At 43.9% G+C, this 15,996-nt stretch overlaps 2 protein-coding genes across 2 annotated transcripts in view; one reads left to right on the top strand and one right to left on the bottom strand.

Annotated features, from left to right (window-relative positions):
- Nucleotides 1-9,495, bottom strand: part of arg2 (arginase 2) — a 16,476-nt gene extending 6,981 nt beyond the window's left edge. Inside the window, exons 1-4 of the mRNA XM_070441619.1 lie at nt 9,262-9,495; nt 9,082-9,154; nt 4,247-4,421; nt 3,626-3,785 (exon numbers count right to left, since the gene is read on the bottom strand). Of these exons, the coding sequence (XP_070297720.1) occupies nt 3,626-3,785; nt 4,247-4,421; nt 9,082-9,154; nt 9,262-9,372 (519 nt within the window). The 5' untranslated portion in view covers nt 9,373-9,495. The remainder of the gene's footprint in view (nt 1-3,625; nt 3,786-4,246; nt 4,422-9,081; nt 9,155-9,261) is intronic.
- A 969-nt stretch (nt 9,496-10,464) lies between these two features.
- LOC112077246 (RNA-binding protein 25) lies at nt 10,465-14,127 on the top strand. Its single transcript, XM_024143799.2, has 5 exons — nt 10,465-10,610; nt 10,964-11,075; nt 11,407-11,456; nt 11,571-11,747; nt 14,006-14,127. Exons 2-5 carry the CDS (start codon nt 10,982-10,984, stop codon nt 14,090-14,092), a joined length of 408 nt encoding a protein of 135 aa, XP_023999567.2. The 5' UTR covers nt 10,465-10,610; nt 10,964-10,981; the 3' UTR covers nt 14,093-14,127.
- The last annotated feature ends 1,869 nt before the right edge of the window (nt 14,128-15,996 follow it).

Genomic DNA, 15,996 nt, shown 5'->3' with positions numbered 1-15,996 from the left:
TGTAGACTATTATAACTATCTGGTTATCGTTTAGATACCATAGGGTCTACAACCACGTCACGAGGCAAGCCTGATCCCAGATCTGTTTGTGCTGTATAACCTTTTTAAGATACCATAGGAGTCTACAAACCACGTCGCGGGGCAAGCCTGATCCAGAGTCTGTTTGTGCTGTATAACCTCTTTAAGATACCATAGGAGTCTACAACACGTCTCAGGGCAAGCCAGTCCCAGATCTGTTTGTGCTGTATAACCTTCTTTAAGATACCATAGGAGTCTACAACCACGTCTCAGCAAGCCTGATCCCAGATCTGTTTGTGCTGTATAACCTTCTTTAAGTACCATAGGAGTCTACAACCACGTCGCGGGCAAGCCAGGTGCCCAGATCTGTTTGTGCTGTATAACCTTCTTTAAGATACCATAGAATCTTACAACACGTCTCAGGGCAAGCCAGGTCCAGATCTGTTTGTGCTGTAATAACCTTCTTTAAGATACCATAGGAGTCTACAACCACGTCTCAGGGCAAGCCAGGTCCCAGATCTGTTTGTGCTGTATAACCTTCTTTAAGATACCATAGGAGTCTACACCACGTCTCAGGGCAAGCCTGATCCAGGATCTGTTTGTGCTGTATTAACCTTCTTTAAGAATACCATAGGAGTCTACAACCACGTCCTCAGGCAAGCCTGATCCCAGATCTGTTTGTGCTGTATAACCTTCTTTAAGATACCATAGGAAGTCTACAACTTGTCTCAGGGCAAGCCTGATCCCAGATCTGTTTGTGTGTGTATAACCTTCTTTAAGATACCATAGGAGTCTACAACTATGTCTCAGGCAAAGCCTGATCCCAGATCTGTTTGTGCTGTATAACCTTCTTTAAGATACCATAGGAGTCTACAACTATGTCTCAGGGCAAGCCAGGTCCCAGATCTGTTTGTGCTGTAATAACTTCTTTTAAGATACCATAGGAGTCTACAACCACGTCTCAGGGCAAGCCTGATCCCAGATCTGTTTGTGCTGTATAACCTTCTTTAAGATACCATAGGAGTCTACAACACGTCTCAGGGCAAGCTGATCCCAGATCTGTTTGTGCTGTATAACCTTCTTTAAGATACCATAGGAGTCTACAACTATGTCTCAGGGCAAGCCTGATCCCAGATCTGTTTGTGCTGTATAACCTTCTTTAAGATACCATAGGAGTCTACAAACCACGTCTCAGGGCAAGCCTGATCCCAGATCTGTTTGTGCTGTATAACCTCTTTTAGATACCATAGGAGTCTACAACCACGTCGCGGGGCAAGCCAGGTCCCAGATCTGTTTGTGCTGTATAACCTTCTTTAAGATACCATAGGAGTCTACAACCACGTCTCAGGGCAAGCCTTGATCCCAGATCTGTTTGTGCTGTATAACCTTCTTTTAGATACCATAGGAGTCTACAACCACGTCGCGGGGCAAGCCAGGTCCCAGATCTACTTAACCTACTCCTATTGGATTTATGTTATGATGTCATGTTCTGAGAGCAGGCTTTATTCTCACTACAACAAGGCTACACTTTACGACAGTAAAACTCCTCTGCCCTGATACTCACCTCTTGTTATTGTTTGTCTGTAGATGCCAGAGCTCCCAGGCTTCTCCTGGGTGAGGCCCTTCCTGTCGGCTAAAGAACCTGGTCTACATTGGCCTGAGAGACGTAGACCCGGGAGAGTAGTAAGTACACTTCTCTGTACACTACTAAGTACAAATCTGGATTATAACACACACAGTTAAAACCCTTGGTTTACAGTAGTAGTATAGCAGTAGTAAAAAAAAATCTAATTTTATTAGTCACATGCGCCAAATACAACAGGTGTAGGACTTACAGTGAAATGCTTACTGAAAAACCCTAACCAACAATACCGTAAAAAAAAAAATACGGATAGAATAATAGATAAAAGTAACAAGTAATAAAGAGCAGCAGTAAAATAACAAATAGCGGATATAGACAGGCGTACCGCTACAAGAAGCGTCTCCAATACAACCGAGATCATGAGATGATCCGAGGTGTAGAGTAGATCTGGAGGCTTGTCCCCGCACGTTGTTGTAGACTCCGGTTACCTCCCCATGTATCTAAACGAGAGTGTGCCAGATTTGATGTAACCTCACGACCATCAAAACACAGAGTCTTGAGCACATCGAGTAGCACTGTAGCGTAGGTTATGTTATGACTGCAGTAATTGATTATCATTAGAAGAAGGTTATTTACAGCACAAAACAGATCTGGGACCTTGGCTTGCCCCGCGGACTAGTTTAGACTCCTATGGTATCTAAAAGAAGGGTACCTCTATACAGCACAACAGATGCGTGGTTACCATCAGCTTGTCTCAGGAATGCTGTGGGTGTAGACTCCTAGTGGTATACCTTAACACAGAATTAGCTAGGTGTACAGACACAAAACAGATCTGAATCAGGCTTGCCCTGAGAGCATAGGTTGTAGACCTCCTATGTATCTTAAAGAAGAAGGTTATTACAGCACAAACAGATCGTGGATCAGGCTTGCACCCTGAACGTTGGTTGTAAGACTCACTGATGGATCATCTTATAGAAGGTTAACAGACACAAAAACAGATCTGATCAGGCTTGCCCTGAGACGTGGTTGTAGACTCCGTATGGTATCTTAAGCAAGGTTAATACAGCACCCAAACAGATCTGAGGACCTGGCTTGCCCTGCAGACATAGTTGATAGACTTCCTATGTATCTTAAAGAAGGTTTATACAGCACAAAACAGATTCATGGATTCAGGCTTGCCCCTGAGACATAGTTGTAGACTCCTACTGGTATCTTAAAGAAGGTTATACAGCACAAACAGATCTCTGGATCAGGCTTTGCCCGTGAGAGCATAGTGGTAACTCCATATGGTATTCTAAAGAGGTTCATACAGCACAAACAGATCTGGGATCAGGCTATGCCCTGAGACGGGGGTTGGTAGACTCCTATGCGTATTCTTAAAAGAAGGTTATACAGCACAACAGATCTGCGGATCAGCTTGCCCTGAGACGTGGTTGTAGATTTCCTATGGTATCTTAAAAGGTTATAACAGCACAAAACAAGATCTGTGACGACTGGCTTGCCCTGAGGACGTGTTGTAGACTCCTATGATCTTAAAGAAGGTGATACAGCACAAACAGATCTGGTGACACTCCCTCTGCCCTGTAGCTGGAGTGTGCCTAAGTGTGGTCTCGTTCTTGGGTGATGCATATAAAGAACGTGTGTAGTGTACTAAGCACAAAATATCGGATCTGGGACCTGGCTTGCCCCGCGACGTGGTTGGAGACTCCTATGTATCTTAAAGAAGGTTATACAGCACAAAAACAGATCTGGGATCAGGCTTATGCCCTGAGCCGTGGTTGTAGACTCCTTATGTATCTTAAACGACAGGTTATACAGCACAAACAGATCTGGACGCGGCTTGCCCCTGAGACGTTGGTTTGAGACTCCTATGGTATCTGAAAGAGGTTATACAGCACAACAGATCTGGGATCAGGCTTGCCCCCGCGACCGTGGTTGTAGACTCCTATCGTATTCTTAAAAAGGTGGCTTGTCCCAGGGGAAGAACCAGGCTAGTGAGAGTGCCCCAAGGCCTCGTTCTCTTACCTTGTTCTGCAGCTCTTTGATCATGAAGGCCACCGACTGTCCGTGGAGGTTGCCTGAGGGAGAGGTGAAGGGCGTGTTTATGTCAGCGTGGGCATCGACCCAGATCAGACACAGGTCAGGACACTGCTTGGCGTGGCCTTCCACTGAACCAATGGCCAGGCTGCGAGGAGAGAGATCAGGAAGTGAGTTAGAATCCAATCACCATTATTCCACCCTCCCAGGGAACACGGACCTATATGTGTCACTATCATAAAGAAACTGGTTACTGCCAGTTTCCAATGTCCTACTTAACCCAGAGTTTAGTGTTTGACCATCTCTGCAGCACTCCACCAGGCCTTTATGGTAGAGTGGCCAGACGGAAGCCACTTCTCAGTAAAAGGCACATGAAAGCCCGCTTGGAGTTTGCCAAAACACACCTAAAGATTCTCAGACCATGAGAAACAAGATTCTCYGGTATGATGAAACCAAGAYTGAACTCTTTAGTCAGAGAGTTCTAGGGTCCTAAGCCTGCGTAGTACTTAATTTCATAACACTGTCAATGTTGACAGTTCTATAAGTCGCTGTTGCTAAAATAACCACAGTGTTCTCCGAGAACATGACGTGGGTTGTTGTGGTATGTACCTGTGGTCTCCTCCCAGCATGACGGTAGTGTGTCCGGCTCCCACAGCGTTGCTGACGGCCCCTGACAGCAGTTTGTTAGCTCTGCCCACAGTGCGAGGGAAGGGGAYATGCATGTAAGGCTCGTCCTTCTCCAGATGCTGGAAGCTCAGGTCTCCAAAGTCATGCACTGGGTAATCTGTATGAGGAAATTAAAAAGGTATTTTTTATATTCATTATTGTTTWWAAAAAAATAAAAAAAATAAAAATAAAAACTGGATTAATTTAACAGCAAATGGATGAATTGTTGGGGGTATTTTGTTAATGGCTAAGTGCATAACTAATGGATTCCTGAGACCTAGAAGTCGCCCCAGATCTAGAAACAGCCTTGGCTTTTCTGGGTTTGTTGGATGGACGCTGCTTTTAGAGCTTGTTGTGTTACGGTGCATGCGAAGGGATGTGAGTTTGTGGCCCAGACGGTTGTGGCGGAATTTTCACTGTCACATTAAGCTACACGCATACATACATACATACATACATACATACATACATACATACATACMTACMTACCTACATACACAGTTGAAGTCTGAAGTTTTTCAACCACTCCACAAATGTCTTGTTAACAAACTATAGTTTTGGCAAGTCGGTTAGGACATCTACTTTGTGCATGACACAAAACATTTTTCCAACAATTGTTTACAGACAGATTAGTTCCCTGTATCACAATCCAGTGGGTCAGAAGTTTACATACACTAAGTTGACTGTGCCCCTTTAAACAGCTTGGAAAATTCCAGAAAATTATGTCATGGATTTAGAAGCTTCTGATAGGTAATTGACATCATTTGAGTCAATTGGAGGTTTACCTGTGATGTATTAAAGGCCTACCTTCACATGCAGTGCCTCTTTGCTTGACATCATGGGAAAATCAAAAGAAATCAGCAAGACCTCAGAAAAAAAAAAATTGTAGACCTCCACAAAGTCTGGTTCCTACATTGGGAGCAATTTCTAAACGCCTGAGGTAAACGTTCATCTATACAAACAATAGTACGCAGTATAAAACACCATGGGACCACACAGCCGTCATACCGCTCAGGAACAAGACGGTGTTCTGTCTCCTAGAGATGAACGTACTTGGTGCGAAAAGTGTGCAATCAAATCCAGAGAAAACAGCAAAGGACCTTGTGAAGATGCTGGAGGAAACAGGTACAAAAGTATCTATATCCACAGTAAAACGAGTCCTATATCGACATAACCTGAAAGGCCGCTCAGCAGCAAGGAAGAAGCCACTGCTCCAAAACGCCATAAAAAAAGCCAGACACGGTTTGCAACTGCACATGGGGACAAAGATCATACTTTTTGGAGAAATGTCATCCGGTCTGATGAAACAAAAATAGAACTGTTTTGGCCATAATGACCATTGTTATGTTTGGAGGAAAAAGGGGGACGCTTGCAAGCCGAAAGAACACCATCCCAACCGTGAAGCACGGGGGTGGCAGCATCATGTTGTGGGGGTGCTTTGCTGCAGGAGGGACTAGTGCACTTCACAAAATAGATGGCATCATGAGGCAGGAAAATTATGTGGATATATTGAAGCAACATCTCAAGACATCAGTCAGGAGTTAAAGCGCTTTGGTAGCAAAAGGGTCTTCCAAATGGACAATGACCCCAAGCATACTTCAAAGTTGTTGTCAAATGGCCTTAAGGACAACAAAGTCAAGGGTATTGGAGTGGCCATCACAAAGCCCCTGACCTCAATCTTATAGAAAATATGTGTGGGCAAACTGAAAAAGTGTGTGCGAGCAAGGAGAACTACAAACCTGACTAAGTTACACCAGCTCTGTCAGGAGGAATGGGCCAAAATTCACCCAACTTATTGTGGGAACTGTGGAAGGCTACACCGAAAACGTTTGACCCAAGTTTAAACAATTTAAAGGCAATGCTACCAATACTAATTGAGTGTATGTTAAACTTCTGACCCACTGGGAATATGGATGACAGAAATAAAAGCAGGGAAATAATCATACATTCTCCCAACTATTATTCTGACATTACAATTCTTAAAATAAAGTGGTGATCCTAACTGACAGGCAATTAATTACTTTACTAGGATTATAAATGTCAGGAAGTTGATGACAAAACTGTTGTTTTACCTCGTATTTAAAGTAGGCAAGTCAGTTAAGAACAAATTCTTATTTACAATGACAGCCTACCGGGGAACAGTGGGTTAACTGCCTTGTTCAGGGGCAGAACGACAGATTTTTACCTTGTCAACTCAGGGATTCGATCCAGCAACCTTTTGGGTTACTAGTCCAACGCTCTAACCACTAGGCTACTTTCCACCCCAAAGGCATTAGGTCTTTCTCCAGGCTCTGATGTCCAACCCCCTCTACCCTTGCTGTCCTTACACCCCCCCTCTCATATCATCTCTGATTGCCAAGACGGAGTCATTCAAGCTGTCGCTGGAACCCCTGTATGTCTGACTGGGCACTACTTTCCATGTGTTCCATTTCCCATGTGTGTCCTCTCAGGTTTCTCCAAGACAAGATCACCTCTTGCTACCACTGCTACGGTGGCAACGAAGTAAACACAAAGGAATTTGTTGGAAATTGGGTTGCAATGCACCCCCATCTACTAGTATTGGCACCTCGGACTAATGACTTACGAGTTGAAGTAAACAAGGGATTTGAAACAACGTCTGTGGGTGACAATATTCCACCGGATTGGTGGGTGTAGAGTTACTCTGCTGATTAAGAGGGGACCAATGTGGTACCTCGTTATGTCTAATACACCCCCCCCCCCCCGTGTTACCATCTTAGAMCACTGGACAGGAATAGCTGAATCCAGTACTCGCAATCATGATCTAATACAGTATGTATTTACACTTGACGCAATGTCAGTGATATTTGATGCAGTTCAAAGGGATGTTTCCCCATCTTGACAAGTGCACAATGACTGACCATCTCAGTCTTCTAGATATTAAAAGGAGGATATAATTTTTTTATTCTCCCTGTTGCCAAATTGGCATCAGAAAAAGTTATTTACTTTTCATACTTTTGTTTTTAATAAACTTCTCATCTCAGCAGTTAAGTCCACTTTTACAAACAACTAAAATAGCACCATGTAGCACATCAAGTGAATGTGATTTTACAAAACAACTGAAATAGCACCATATTGCATATCAAGTGAATGATTTTACAAGAGATCATGAGTCATATCAACAAGGCACATGCTTGGACACAGCAGGAGATGAACAAAGCATTGGTCTCAAAGCTCTCRATAGACTAAAGGCCTTTACTTAAGGAGGAGTAAACTGGAACATTTTGTTCCCAATGAGCTGCAAATTACAATAGAGGTCACAAATTCKTATAAATGTACCAGTAGTCTGAGCTCATATAAAAGCACTTTAAAATGCCATAAAATCCCCCTGGACTAGTGTATTTAAAAATGGTGTTTCTTAAAGACTTTGATGTCTTGTTAAAAGTATGACAGTGGTCCACATCCGACAACAGAGAGAGAGAGAAAAAACACAATCTAAAGATAGGCTTCTCATATTACACTGCAGGCTGTCCCTGGGAACGGTTGACTGGGTGGGACGGTTTATTGGGTAACTGCCAAAAAAGCACCTTTGCCTGTGCCATGAGTGCAAGCTGTTGATCTGTCCCACAGCTGAGCGCTCAGGGATGAGATGGGGCTAAGATTACAGGAAATGACTTGCACATTCCAGAACTGAACCTGGGGATCTCTACACTGGAACATTTGTGTCTCACTTTAACTTTTACACTCAACTAGATGTAGGCTTGCTTGCTGCACTTCATTCAGATGTGTTGTGTGTGTGCTGAGACATCATAGGCCTCACTATTTATGACCTGACAATAATCCCATTGGTTTAGAAGTGGAATCATCTTGTCTGTGGAAATGAATGCCCCTCTGCTCAGACTGGTCCGTATAGTCTCCTTAGGCAGACAGGTAGCCTCACACATGGACAATGTTCTACGATTTACCAACTAATGCTTTAATGCGACACGTTTTGCTGAGAAAAACTCGTTCTGTGTGGCATCCCTAGCCAAGCCTAGCCTATGTAGATTATTTTATCTTTTCACAATTAAGATCTGACCCTTTTAATTATTAATTATTAGGATGTGTATGCATATTGTCTGACGCAATTTGTGCGCCTCCTTGCTCAGATTGGTCCACGGTCTGAAACAAGTCCACGGTTTACTCTGGATTGGAAGACAGTTTGGGTATTACCAAAGACAGCAACGTTATCGTATGCAGTCACATGGAGCCGGATGTGTGATACAATCTCACTGTTAAGGTTTACACAAACTATTTTTTCGTACCATCTTTCAAACATTCAACACGGCGATAGGGGCTCCAATTAATCTATTATAGGCGGGAGGGTACAAAGGAAAAGCTGTAGTCCTAAATGGGAGGAGAGAGTTCGCTTTTTCGGGGAAGGCTCTGTATGTGCGTAAGGGGTGACGACAGCAGAGACTTGCTCATTCTTTCTCGCCCATGTGGCCCAACAAAACCGCTCTTTTACCGTTTTATTTTCGAGATAATAATCGTTTTAGATAAAAAAWAAAAAATCTGTTTAGATCGCCAGCATTCAAGATCTAAACAATATCCTAAATATGGTTGTTTTCTTTGTTTGGCAACATTAGCTTATACCCATTTATAGTAAAAGACTGATGTAATACATGCTTTACTTCCCCTAATAGAAGGAAAAGAGGAAGCAGCTCTCACATGAACCATTAACCTATTTCAGGGTTAGAATAMGTTTTATATACAATTGTTTCAATCCAACAGTACATTTCTAAGTTTATTTTATAATTTTAAGATTTTCCATCACTTACCCAGATGTGAAAGTCTCTCGATCAGACCAGCATCTCTGATGGCTTTGGGTCCATTTTCCACCCCTCTCCTTTTCTAAAAGAAAAAACGACAACGTTCAATAATTCTGGTAAACGAAATAGCCTAATCAAATAATCATATTCAATAAATGAATCCTAATAGTATATGAGCTTTTTCCTTACCTGTCCTTTTGAGAATGGGGCTCCTAAAACAGCCACAGAATGAGTTCTGCTCTGACAGGTATTGTTGAGTTGCGTCCGTAGAAGACGACACAGTGGCCCTCTTAAAGTCATTCTAAAATCCTATTTAATTTATCCGTTAACGTCAAAATAATTGATAACAACCGTTTAACGACCAAGGCTGCGATTCAAAACCTCTTCTGTAAGATCCCCCCTCTCTCTTATGATGTTGATGCTCTGCCGGGGGCTGGTCTTATGCTCCCTTTGATCTCATTAATATTCATGAGATGCCAAGAGCACGATCAACAGAAATGTGTAACCYTTMATTTGTCTYTAAACATCACTGGGCCGTATTATTWTTTTATTTTTTTATACCCCAAATCAAATTATTATTATTTTATTTTTGATTKAACCTTTATTTAATTAGGCACGTCAGTTAATTAAGAACAAATTATTATTTACAATGACGGCCTACACCGGCCAAACCTCATTGGGGAACGTGCGTCAATACCATATGCCACACCTTCGCACTAGCCAATGAGATGTGTCCAATAGATGGGTTTGTTCCGAAGGAGTGTCTTGTGTTTCTGAAACGCACCCATGATCCCGCAATTTCGCAGGGACGGAAATTTCCACCAACACAGCAAACTGCGGTTGACAAACATGTTGCTTGACCTCGATGTGTGCTTTCCATAATTGTGCAAAACATATTAGATATCAGTCTGTACCCCATGTTTACATGCAGTGGAGTTTTGGCCATATACCTATTGGCCATATACCAATTTGCTATTTCAATAAGCCTGTTTTAGGGGGGGGGGCTAAGAAAGGCTTATTAAAATAGCAAATAGGTATATTTTTTATTATGGGCTATTCAGTAAAAGTCAACCATTGTTTTTATTTTGTGGAAATACAATAATTTATATGAATTGTGTTGTKGTTATTGAAGAATATAATGTAACAGAACGTTGCCCGTGGGTACAGCTTCTCATCACCTAAATACAGTGGTTTGTGTCTGTTCTGTTGACCTGTTTTGGAGCAAAAACATAAAAACCTAAACGGTGGTATGGAGCCAGGCTACCGTACTATCATAAACAGGGGTATTTTGGACCAGTATGTACCTCTGTCGCCCCCAAGTGTTGAAAAATTGTAAACTTTTTAATTTTTTTAAAATGGCATATCCCATAATSCATTGCAAAAAACACAGGTCCTTGTTACAGGCATAACGTAGCTAGCAAGTTAGCTATTGAAGACCGATCAAATATCGTTCATATAGTAATTTAGACTGACTTATATGAAACCAGATATAATACATTGATACAAGAGTACATTGTGTGCACGCCGCCTGTTTTCAGGTATGTTAACACTAAACTATTTTAGTAAAGGGCCATAACGTTAGCAAAGTTAGCTAGCTAGCTAACTTGCGTGGTAGCGGTGGTATCTACCAGCTAGCAGGAAATGTGAACTAGAAAACGCTTTTGTTGCATWGATTAGCTAACCAGCCAGTATATAGAATTTAACCTTCTTTGTGGAATGTTTAAATGCATGGCTATTATAGGTTGTGTAGTGTAACCAAATATCTAGGATAGCAGTAACCTAAGCTAGCCGGTATAGCTAGCCTAGCTAGTTTATCCCCGCAGGCCAGAATCTATCCAGGGGTACCCCCATGATAGTCCCYAAACCTGTGCGTCTCTTCTTGTTCCCCCAGGTCACTCCACCTCCCAAGATGTCGTACCCCCCTCACCTGAACCGCCTCCCCCAGTTGCCCCCCGGGATTCGCCCTCCCCACTTCGCAGGGTTCCCCCAGGGAGTCCCAGCAGGTGGGATAAAGTCTAGTAGAGCTGGGCAATATGGACAAATATCCATATCGCGAAAAATTGCCTGAATTGATGCGATAACGATAAATAGAACGATACGTTTATAACATTCATGTGCACCACCGTTATTTTTTTAATTTTTATATTTCAAACAACTACTAGTTTGTTGGTTGTAGTCATCAATTGTCCCATTAACAATCACCCACATTAGCAAACATATTTCATTGATATCAGAACATTCTTCGTCCACTTTAAGGGATATTGATATTCAGATCTACTGAGTGAAGAGTTTGAAGGTGATAGATTATGATGATGTCTCTCGGTCTTCTCCCAGGTACRCCCATGATTCCAGTCCACATGGGGATAATGACCTCTGCACCTACGGTGAGCTTGAACTGTTATTATCACACACACACACACACACACGAAGTATAAGTTCATCACACTGGCTGGCAGACAACTCTTATTTCCTAATGTGTGTATTGTGTTGTATTGCAGGTCCTGGTTCCTACCACAGTGTCTATGGTCCAGAAGCCTCCTGCTCAGAGGAAAGAGCTGAACCCAGTCAGAGCCAAGGAGATCCAGGATGGGGGCGGTGGAGGTCCCACCACTACAGTGTTTGTAGGGAACATCTCRGAGAAGGCTTCRGACATGCTGGTCAGACAACTGCTAGCGGTAAGCAGGCCTGGGATTGGAAACAAGGGTTGGAATTTTTTTATAGAAATACTTTTGTCCAGCTTAACCAAGTCACACACACACRGGGGTTAAAGTTCTCAGTCACTGTGACGGATTTCTGTCGTATGGATTCTGGAGAGGTCKTTTTTCAGATCAGTCGGGGGGGTTTGGAGATCACATAGCCTAATACAGAAGCATGTCTGTTCTACAAAATATATTCCCAAATAAATATATTCCCCTTATTAAATATATTCCTTTTATTAAATATATTCCCTAATAAGTTCTCAAATATGACATTTTCTCTGTTACGCTGTGTGCACTGCCCTGACATGCATGATTGTTGCTGACACTCTGATGTTCAGATGAAGTGAATTAAACAATCTGTAATGCTTACCACCACGGCGCTCGACTCAGACAGCGGTGTCTAGCCTAATGTAGCCTGCTGGTAAAGTCATTCATAGCCTCTACTTTATCACTCAGGATGTAACTTTCCAGTCTACTATTTTTGCAATGTAATGTTGTTTGGAACAAACTCAGACAAACCTATAGAATAGTTGACCTGTTTACTTTAGTCGGCTTGTTCAATGCCAGATAAATATTCCTATCGAGGCGCATTGAAGTTGCAAGAGCCATCCTTGTTCCTGGAGAGATACCTACTGTAGGTTTACATCTATCTAGTCCAGAGCTCTCCAACCCTGTTCCTGAGAGATAACCTACTGTAGGTTACATCTATCTAGTCCAGGCTCTCCAACCCTGTTCCTGGAGAGATACCTACTGTAGGTTTACATCTATCTAGTCCAGGGCTCTCCAACCCTGTTCCTGGAGAGAATACCTACTTAGGTTTACATCTATCTAGTCCAGGGCTCTCCAACCCTGTTCCTGGAGAGATACCTACTGTAGGTTTACATCTATCTAGTCCAGGGCTCCTCCAACCTTGTTCCTGGAGAGATACCTACTGTAGGTTTACATCTATCTAGTCCAGGGCTCTCAAACCTTGTTCCTGGAGAGATACCTACTTAGGTTTACATCTATCTAGTCCAGGGCTCTCCAACCCTGTTCCTGGAGAGATACCTACTGTAGGTTATACATCTATCTAGTCGGGCTCTCCAACCTTGTTCCTGGAGAGATACCTACTGTAGGTTTACATCTATCTAGTCCAGGGCTCTCCAACCCTGTTCCTGGGAGATACCTACTGTAGGTTTACATCTATCTAGTCCAGGGCTCTCCAACCTGTTCCTGGAGAGATACCTACTGTGGTTTACATCTATCTAGTCCAGGTCCTCCAACCCTGTTCCTGGAGAGATACCTACTGAGGTTTACATCTATCTAGTCCAGGACTCTCCAACGCTGTTCCTGGGAGATACCTACTGTAGGTTTACATCTATCTAGTCCAGGGCTCCAACCTGTTCTGGAGAGATACTACTGTAGGTTTACATCTATCTAGTCCAGGTCTCCAACTGTTCCGGAAAGATACTACTGTAGGTTTACATCTATCTAGTCCAGGGCTCTCCAACCCTGTTTCCTGGAGAAGATACCTACTGTAGGTTTACATCTATCTAGTCCAGGGCTCTCCAACCCTGTTCCTGGAGAGATACCTACTGTAGGTTTACATCAATTGTGCGCAGCCCTATGGGACTCCCTATCACGGCCAGTTGTAATACAGCCTGGATTCGAACCAGGATGTCTGTAGTGACCGCTGCGCCACTCGGGAGACCCATATCCATGGTCCAATATTTTAAAAATAATTTTTACCATTTTTATGTTGTTGGGCTCATTTCTGGAGGTAAAAATTATAGTTTTGTTGATGTCAAGAATAATAAATAAAATAAAATCGTTATGGAGTAGAGTATCCCCCGTAGCGCTTCAGCAAAGGGACTGGAATTGATCATGATGGTCATGACTTTCTGACATGAAAGGGCAGGTTACCTTTGACCCCCGACAATCCATCTGAGATCAATACATGTTTCAGTCATATTACTGTAAAACCCTGCACACAATGTATCTTCAGGAAAATGACCCATTTCTAGTTTGTGGTTCTGGTTCTTCTCACGTTTTTCTTTTTCCTTTCTTCATCCTGTTCTTCCGGTTCTTTGGGTTGTAGTCCGTGTTAAAATGTAAAACCCTTTGTGACAACTGTTTTTTAATGTAAAAAGGGCTTATATGAACCAATGTGATTGAATGATGATGGATCACTCTGACATTTTGGTGTTTAGTCTCAGATGAGGTCCCCTCTGCCTGTCCTTTCCTCCATCTTGTAGAAATGTGGCCTGGTCCTGAGCTGGAAGAGGGTCCAAGGGGCTTCTGGGAAACTGCAAGGTAAAAACAAAACAGGTACAAACTTCTAACTCTACTTTCCTCCTTGCCTTGTTATGTTGTTACCGCCACGTTGTGTTGTTACCCGCCACGTTATCGCCACGTCTGTGTTGTTACCACGTCTTGTTGTTACCTCCACGTCTTGTATGTCACTCTTCTGTGTTTTTACCGTCCTGTGTTGTTACCTCCACGGTCTGTGTTGTTACCGTCTGTGTTGTTACCGTCTGTGTTGTTACCGTCTGTGTTGTCCCTCGGCCACCTCTGTTGTTACCGTCTGTGTTGTCACTCCACGTCCGTGTGTTGTCACTCCACGTCTGGTGTTGTCACCTCCACGTCGTTGTTGTCACCTCCACGTCTGTTTGTCTCTCCACCGTGTGTGTCACCTCCACGTCTGGTTTCACTCCACGTCTGTGTTTGTCACCTCCACGTCTGTGTTGTCAACCTCCACGTCTGTGTGTCACCTCCACGTCTGTGTTGTCACCTCCACGTCTGTGTTGTTCACCTCACGTCTGTGTTGTCACCTCCACGTCTGTGTTGTTCACGTCTGTGTTGTCACCTCCACGTCTGTTGTCACTCCACGTCTGTGTTGTCACCTCCACGTCTTGTGTTGTCACCTCCACGTCTGTTTGTACCCCAACGTCTGTGTTGTCACCTCCACGCTGTGTTCACCTCCACGTCTGTGTTGTCACCTCCACGTCTGTGTTGTCACCTCCACGTCCGCGTTGTCACCTCCACGTCTTGTGTTGTCACCTCCACGTCTGTGCTTGTCACCATCCACGGCTGTTACTGTTGGTTTCATCTCCACGTCTGTGTGTTACCGTCTGTGTTGTCAACCTTCCATCTTGTACTCCGCTGTTTGTCATCTTCCGTCTGTGTGTGCACCTCCACGTCTGCGTTGTTACCGGCCACGTCTTGTTGTCTCGTTGTCACCTCCACTCTGCGTTGTCCCTCCACGTCTGGTGTACGTCTCACGTCGCCTCCACGTCTGTGTAGTTACCTCCCACGTCTGTGTAGTTACTCCATGAGTCCTGTTGAGTTATCCGTCACGCGGGACCTCAGTCTGTGTTGTCCCTTCACCTCGGTATACGCACGTCTTGTGTCTCAGTCTGTTAACCTCCAGCGTCTGTGTTGTCTGACCTCCAGCGTCTGTGTTGTCACCTCCGTTGTCACCACGTCTTGTGTTGTCACGTCCACGTCTGCGTTTGTCACCCTCCACGTTGCGTTGTCACTCCTCTCGTTGACAGTTACGTGCTGTGTTGTCACCTCCACGTCTGTGTTCCGTCACGTCTGTCCTCAGTCTGTGTTTGTCACCTCCACGTCTGTGTTGTTACTTCGTTGGCATCCTGCCGTTACTGTGTTGTACCTCCACCGTCGCCACGTCTCGTAATCCACGTTGTGCATGTGTACACTCCACGTCGTCCGTCATGTGTTGTCCGTCCACGTCTTGTGTTGTTACCCCACGGCTGTGTGCCACGCTCCACGTCGTGTGTCACCCCTCTCGACGGATGCTTGGGTGTTTGTCACTCCAGCGTCTGTGTGTCTCACATTTTGGTGCACCCAACGTAAGCTGTGTTGTCACCTCCACGTTGTGTATTCCCTCCAGTCTGTGTTGTTAGCTCACGTGCTGGTTGCGAACACTTGTGTTCCCGCTCGGGGTTCTCTGTGTGACAGCGTCACCGTTACACTCACAGACGTCTGATGTTTGTCACCTGTCCACGTCTGTGTTGTCACCTCGAGTTTGTTCTCCCGTCTGTGTTTGTATACTCACGTTCTTCGTCATCTCCAGGTCTGTAGTTGTACCTCCACGATCTGTTGTACCTCACGTCTGTGTCATTAGTCACGTAGCTGGCCGCGATCTCTTTAGAATGTCATGGTTGTCCCTCTCATGATAACTGTTTCCATAGGAGGTGATGAGGCCACGCTTCATGTATAAGAT

This window comes from Salvelinus sp. IW2-2015, unplaced genomic scaffold (assembly GCF_002910315.2).
Source record: "Salvelinus sp. IW2-2015 unplaced genomic scaffold, ASM291031v2 Un_scaffold4403, whole genome shotgun sequence".
Taxonomy (NCBI): Eukaryota; Metazoa; Chordata; class Actinopteri; order Salmoniformes; family Salmonidae; genus Salvelinus; species Salvelinus sp. IW2-2015.
Note: the sequence above shows the minus strand (reverse complement) of the source record. Positions and strands in the feature narration are given on the sequence as shown.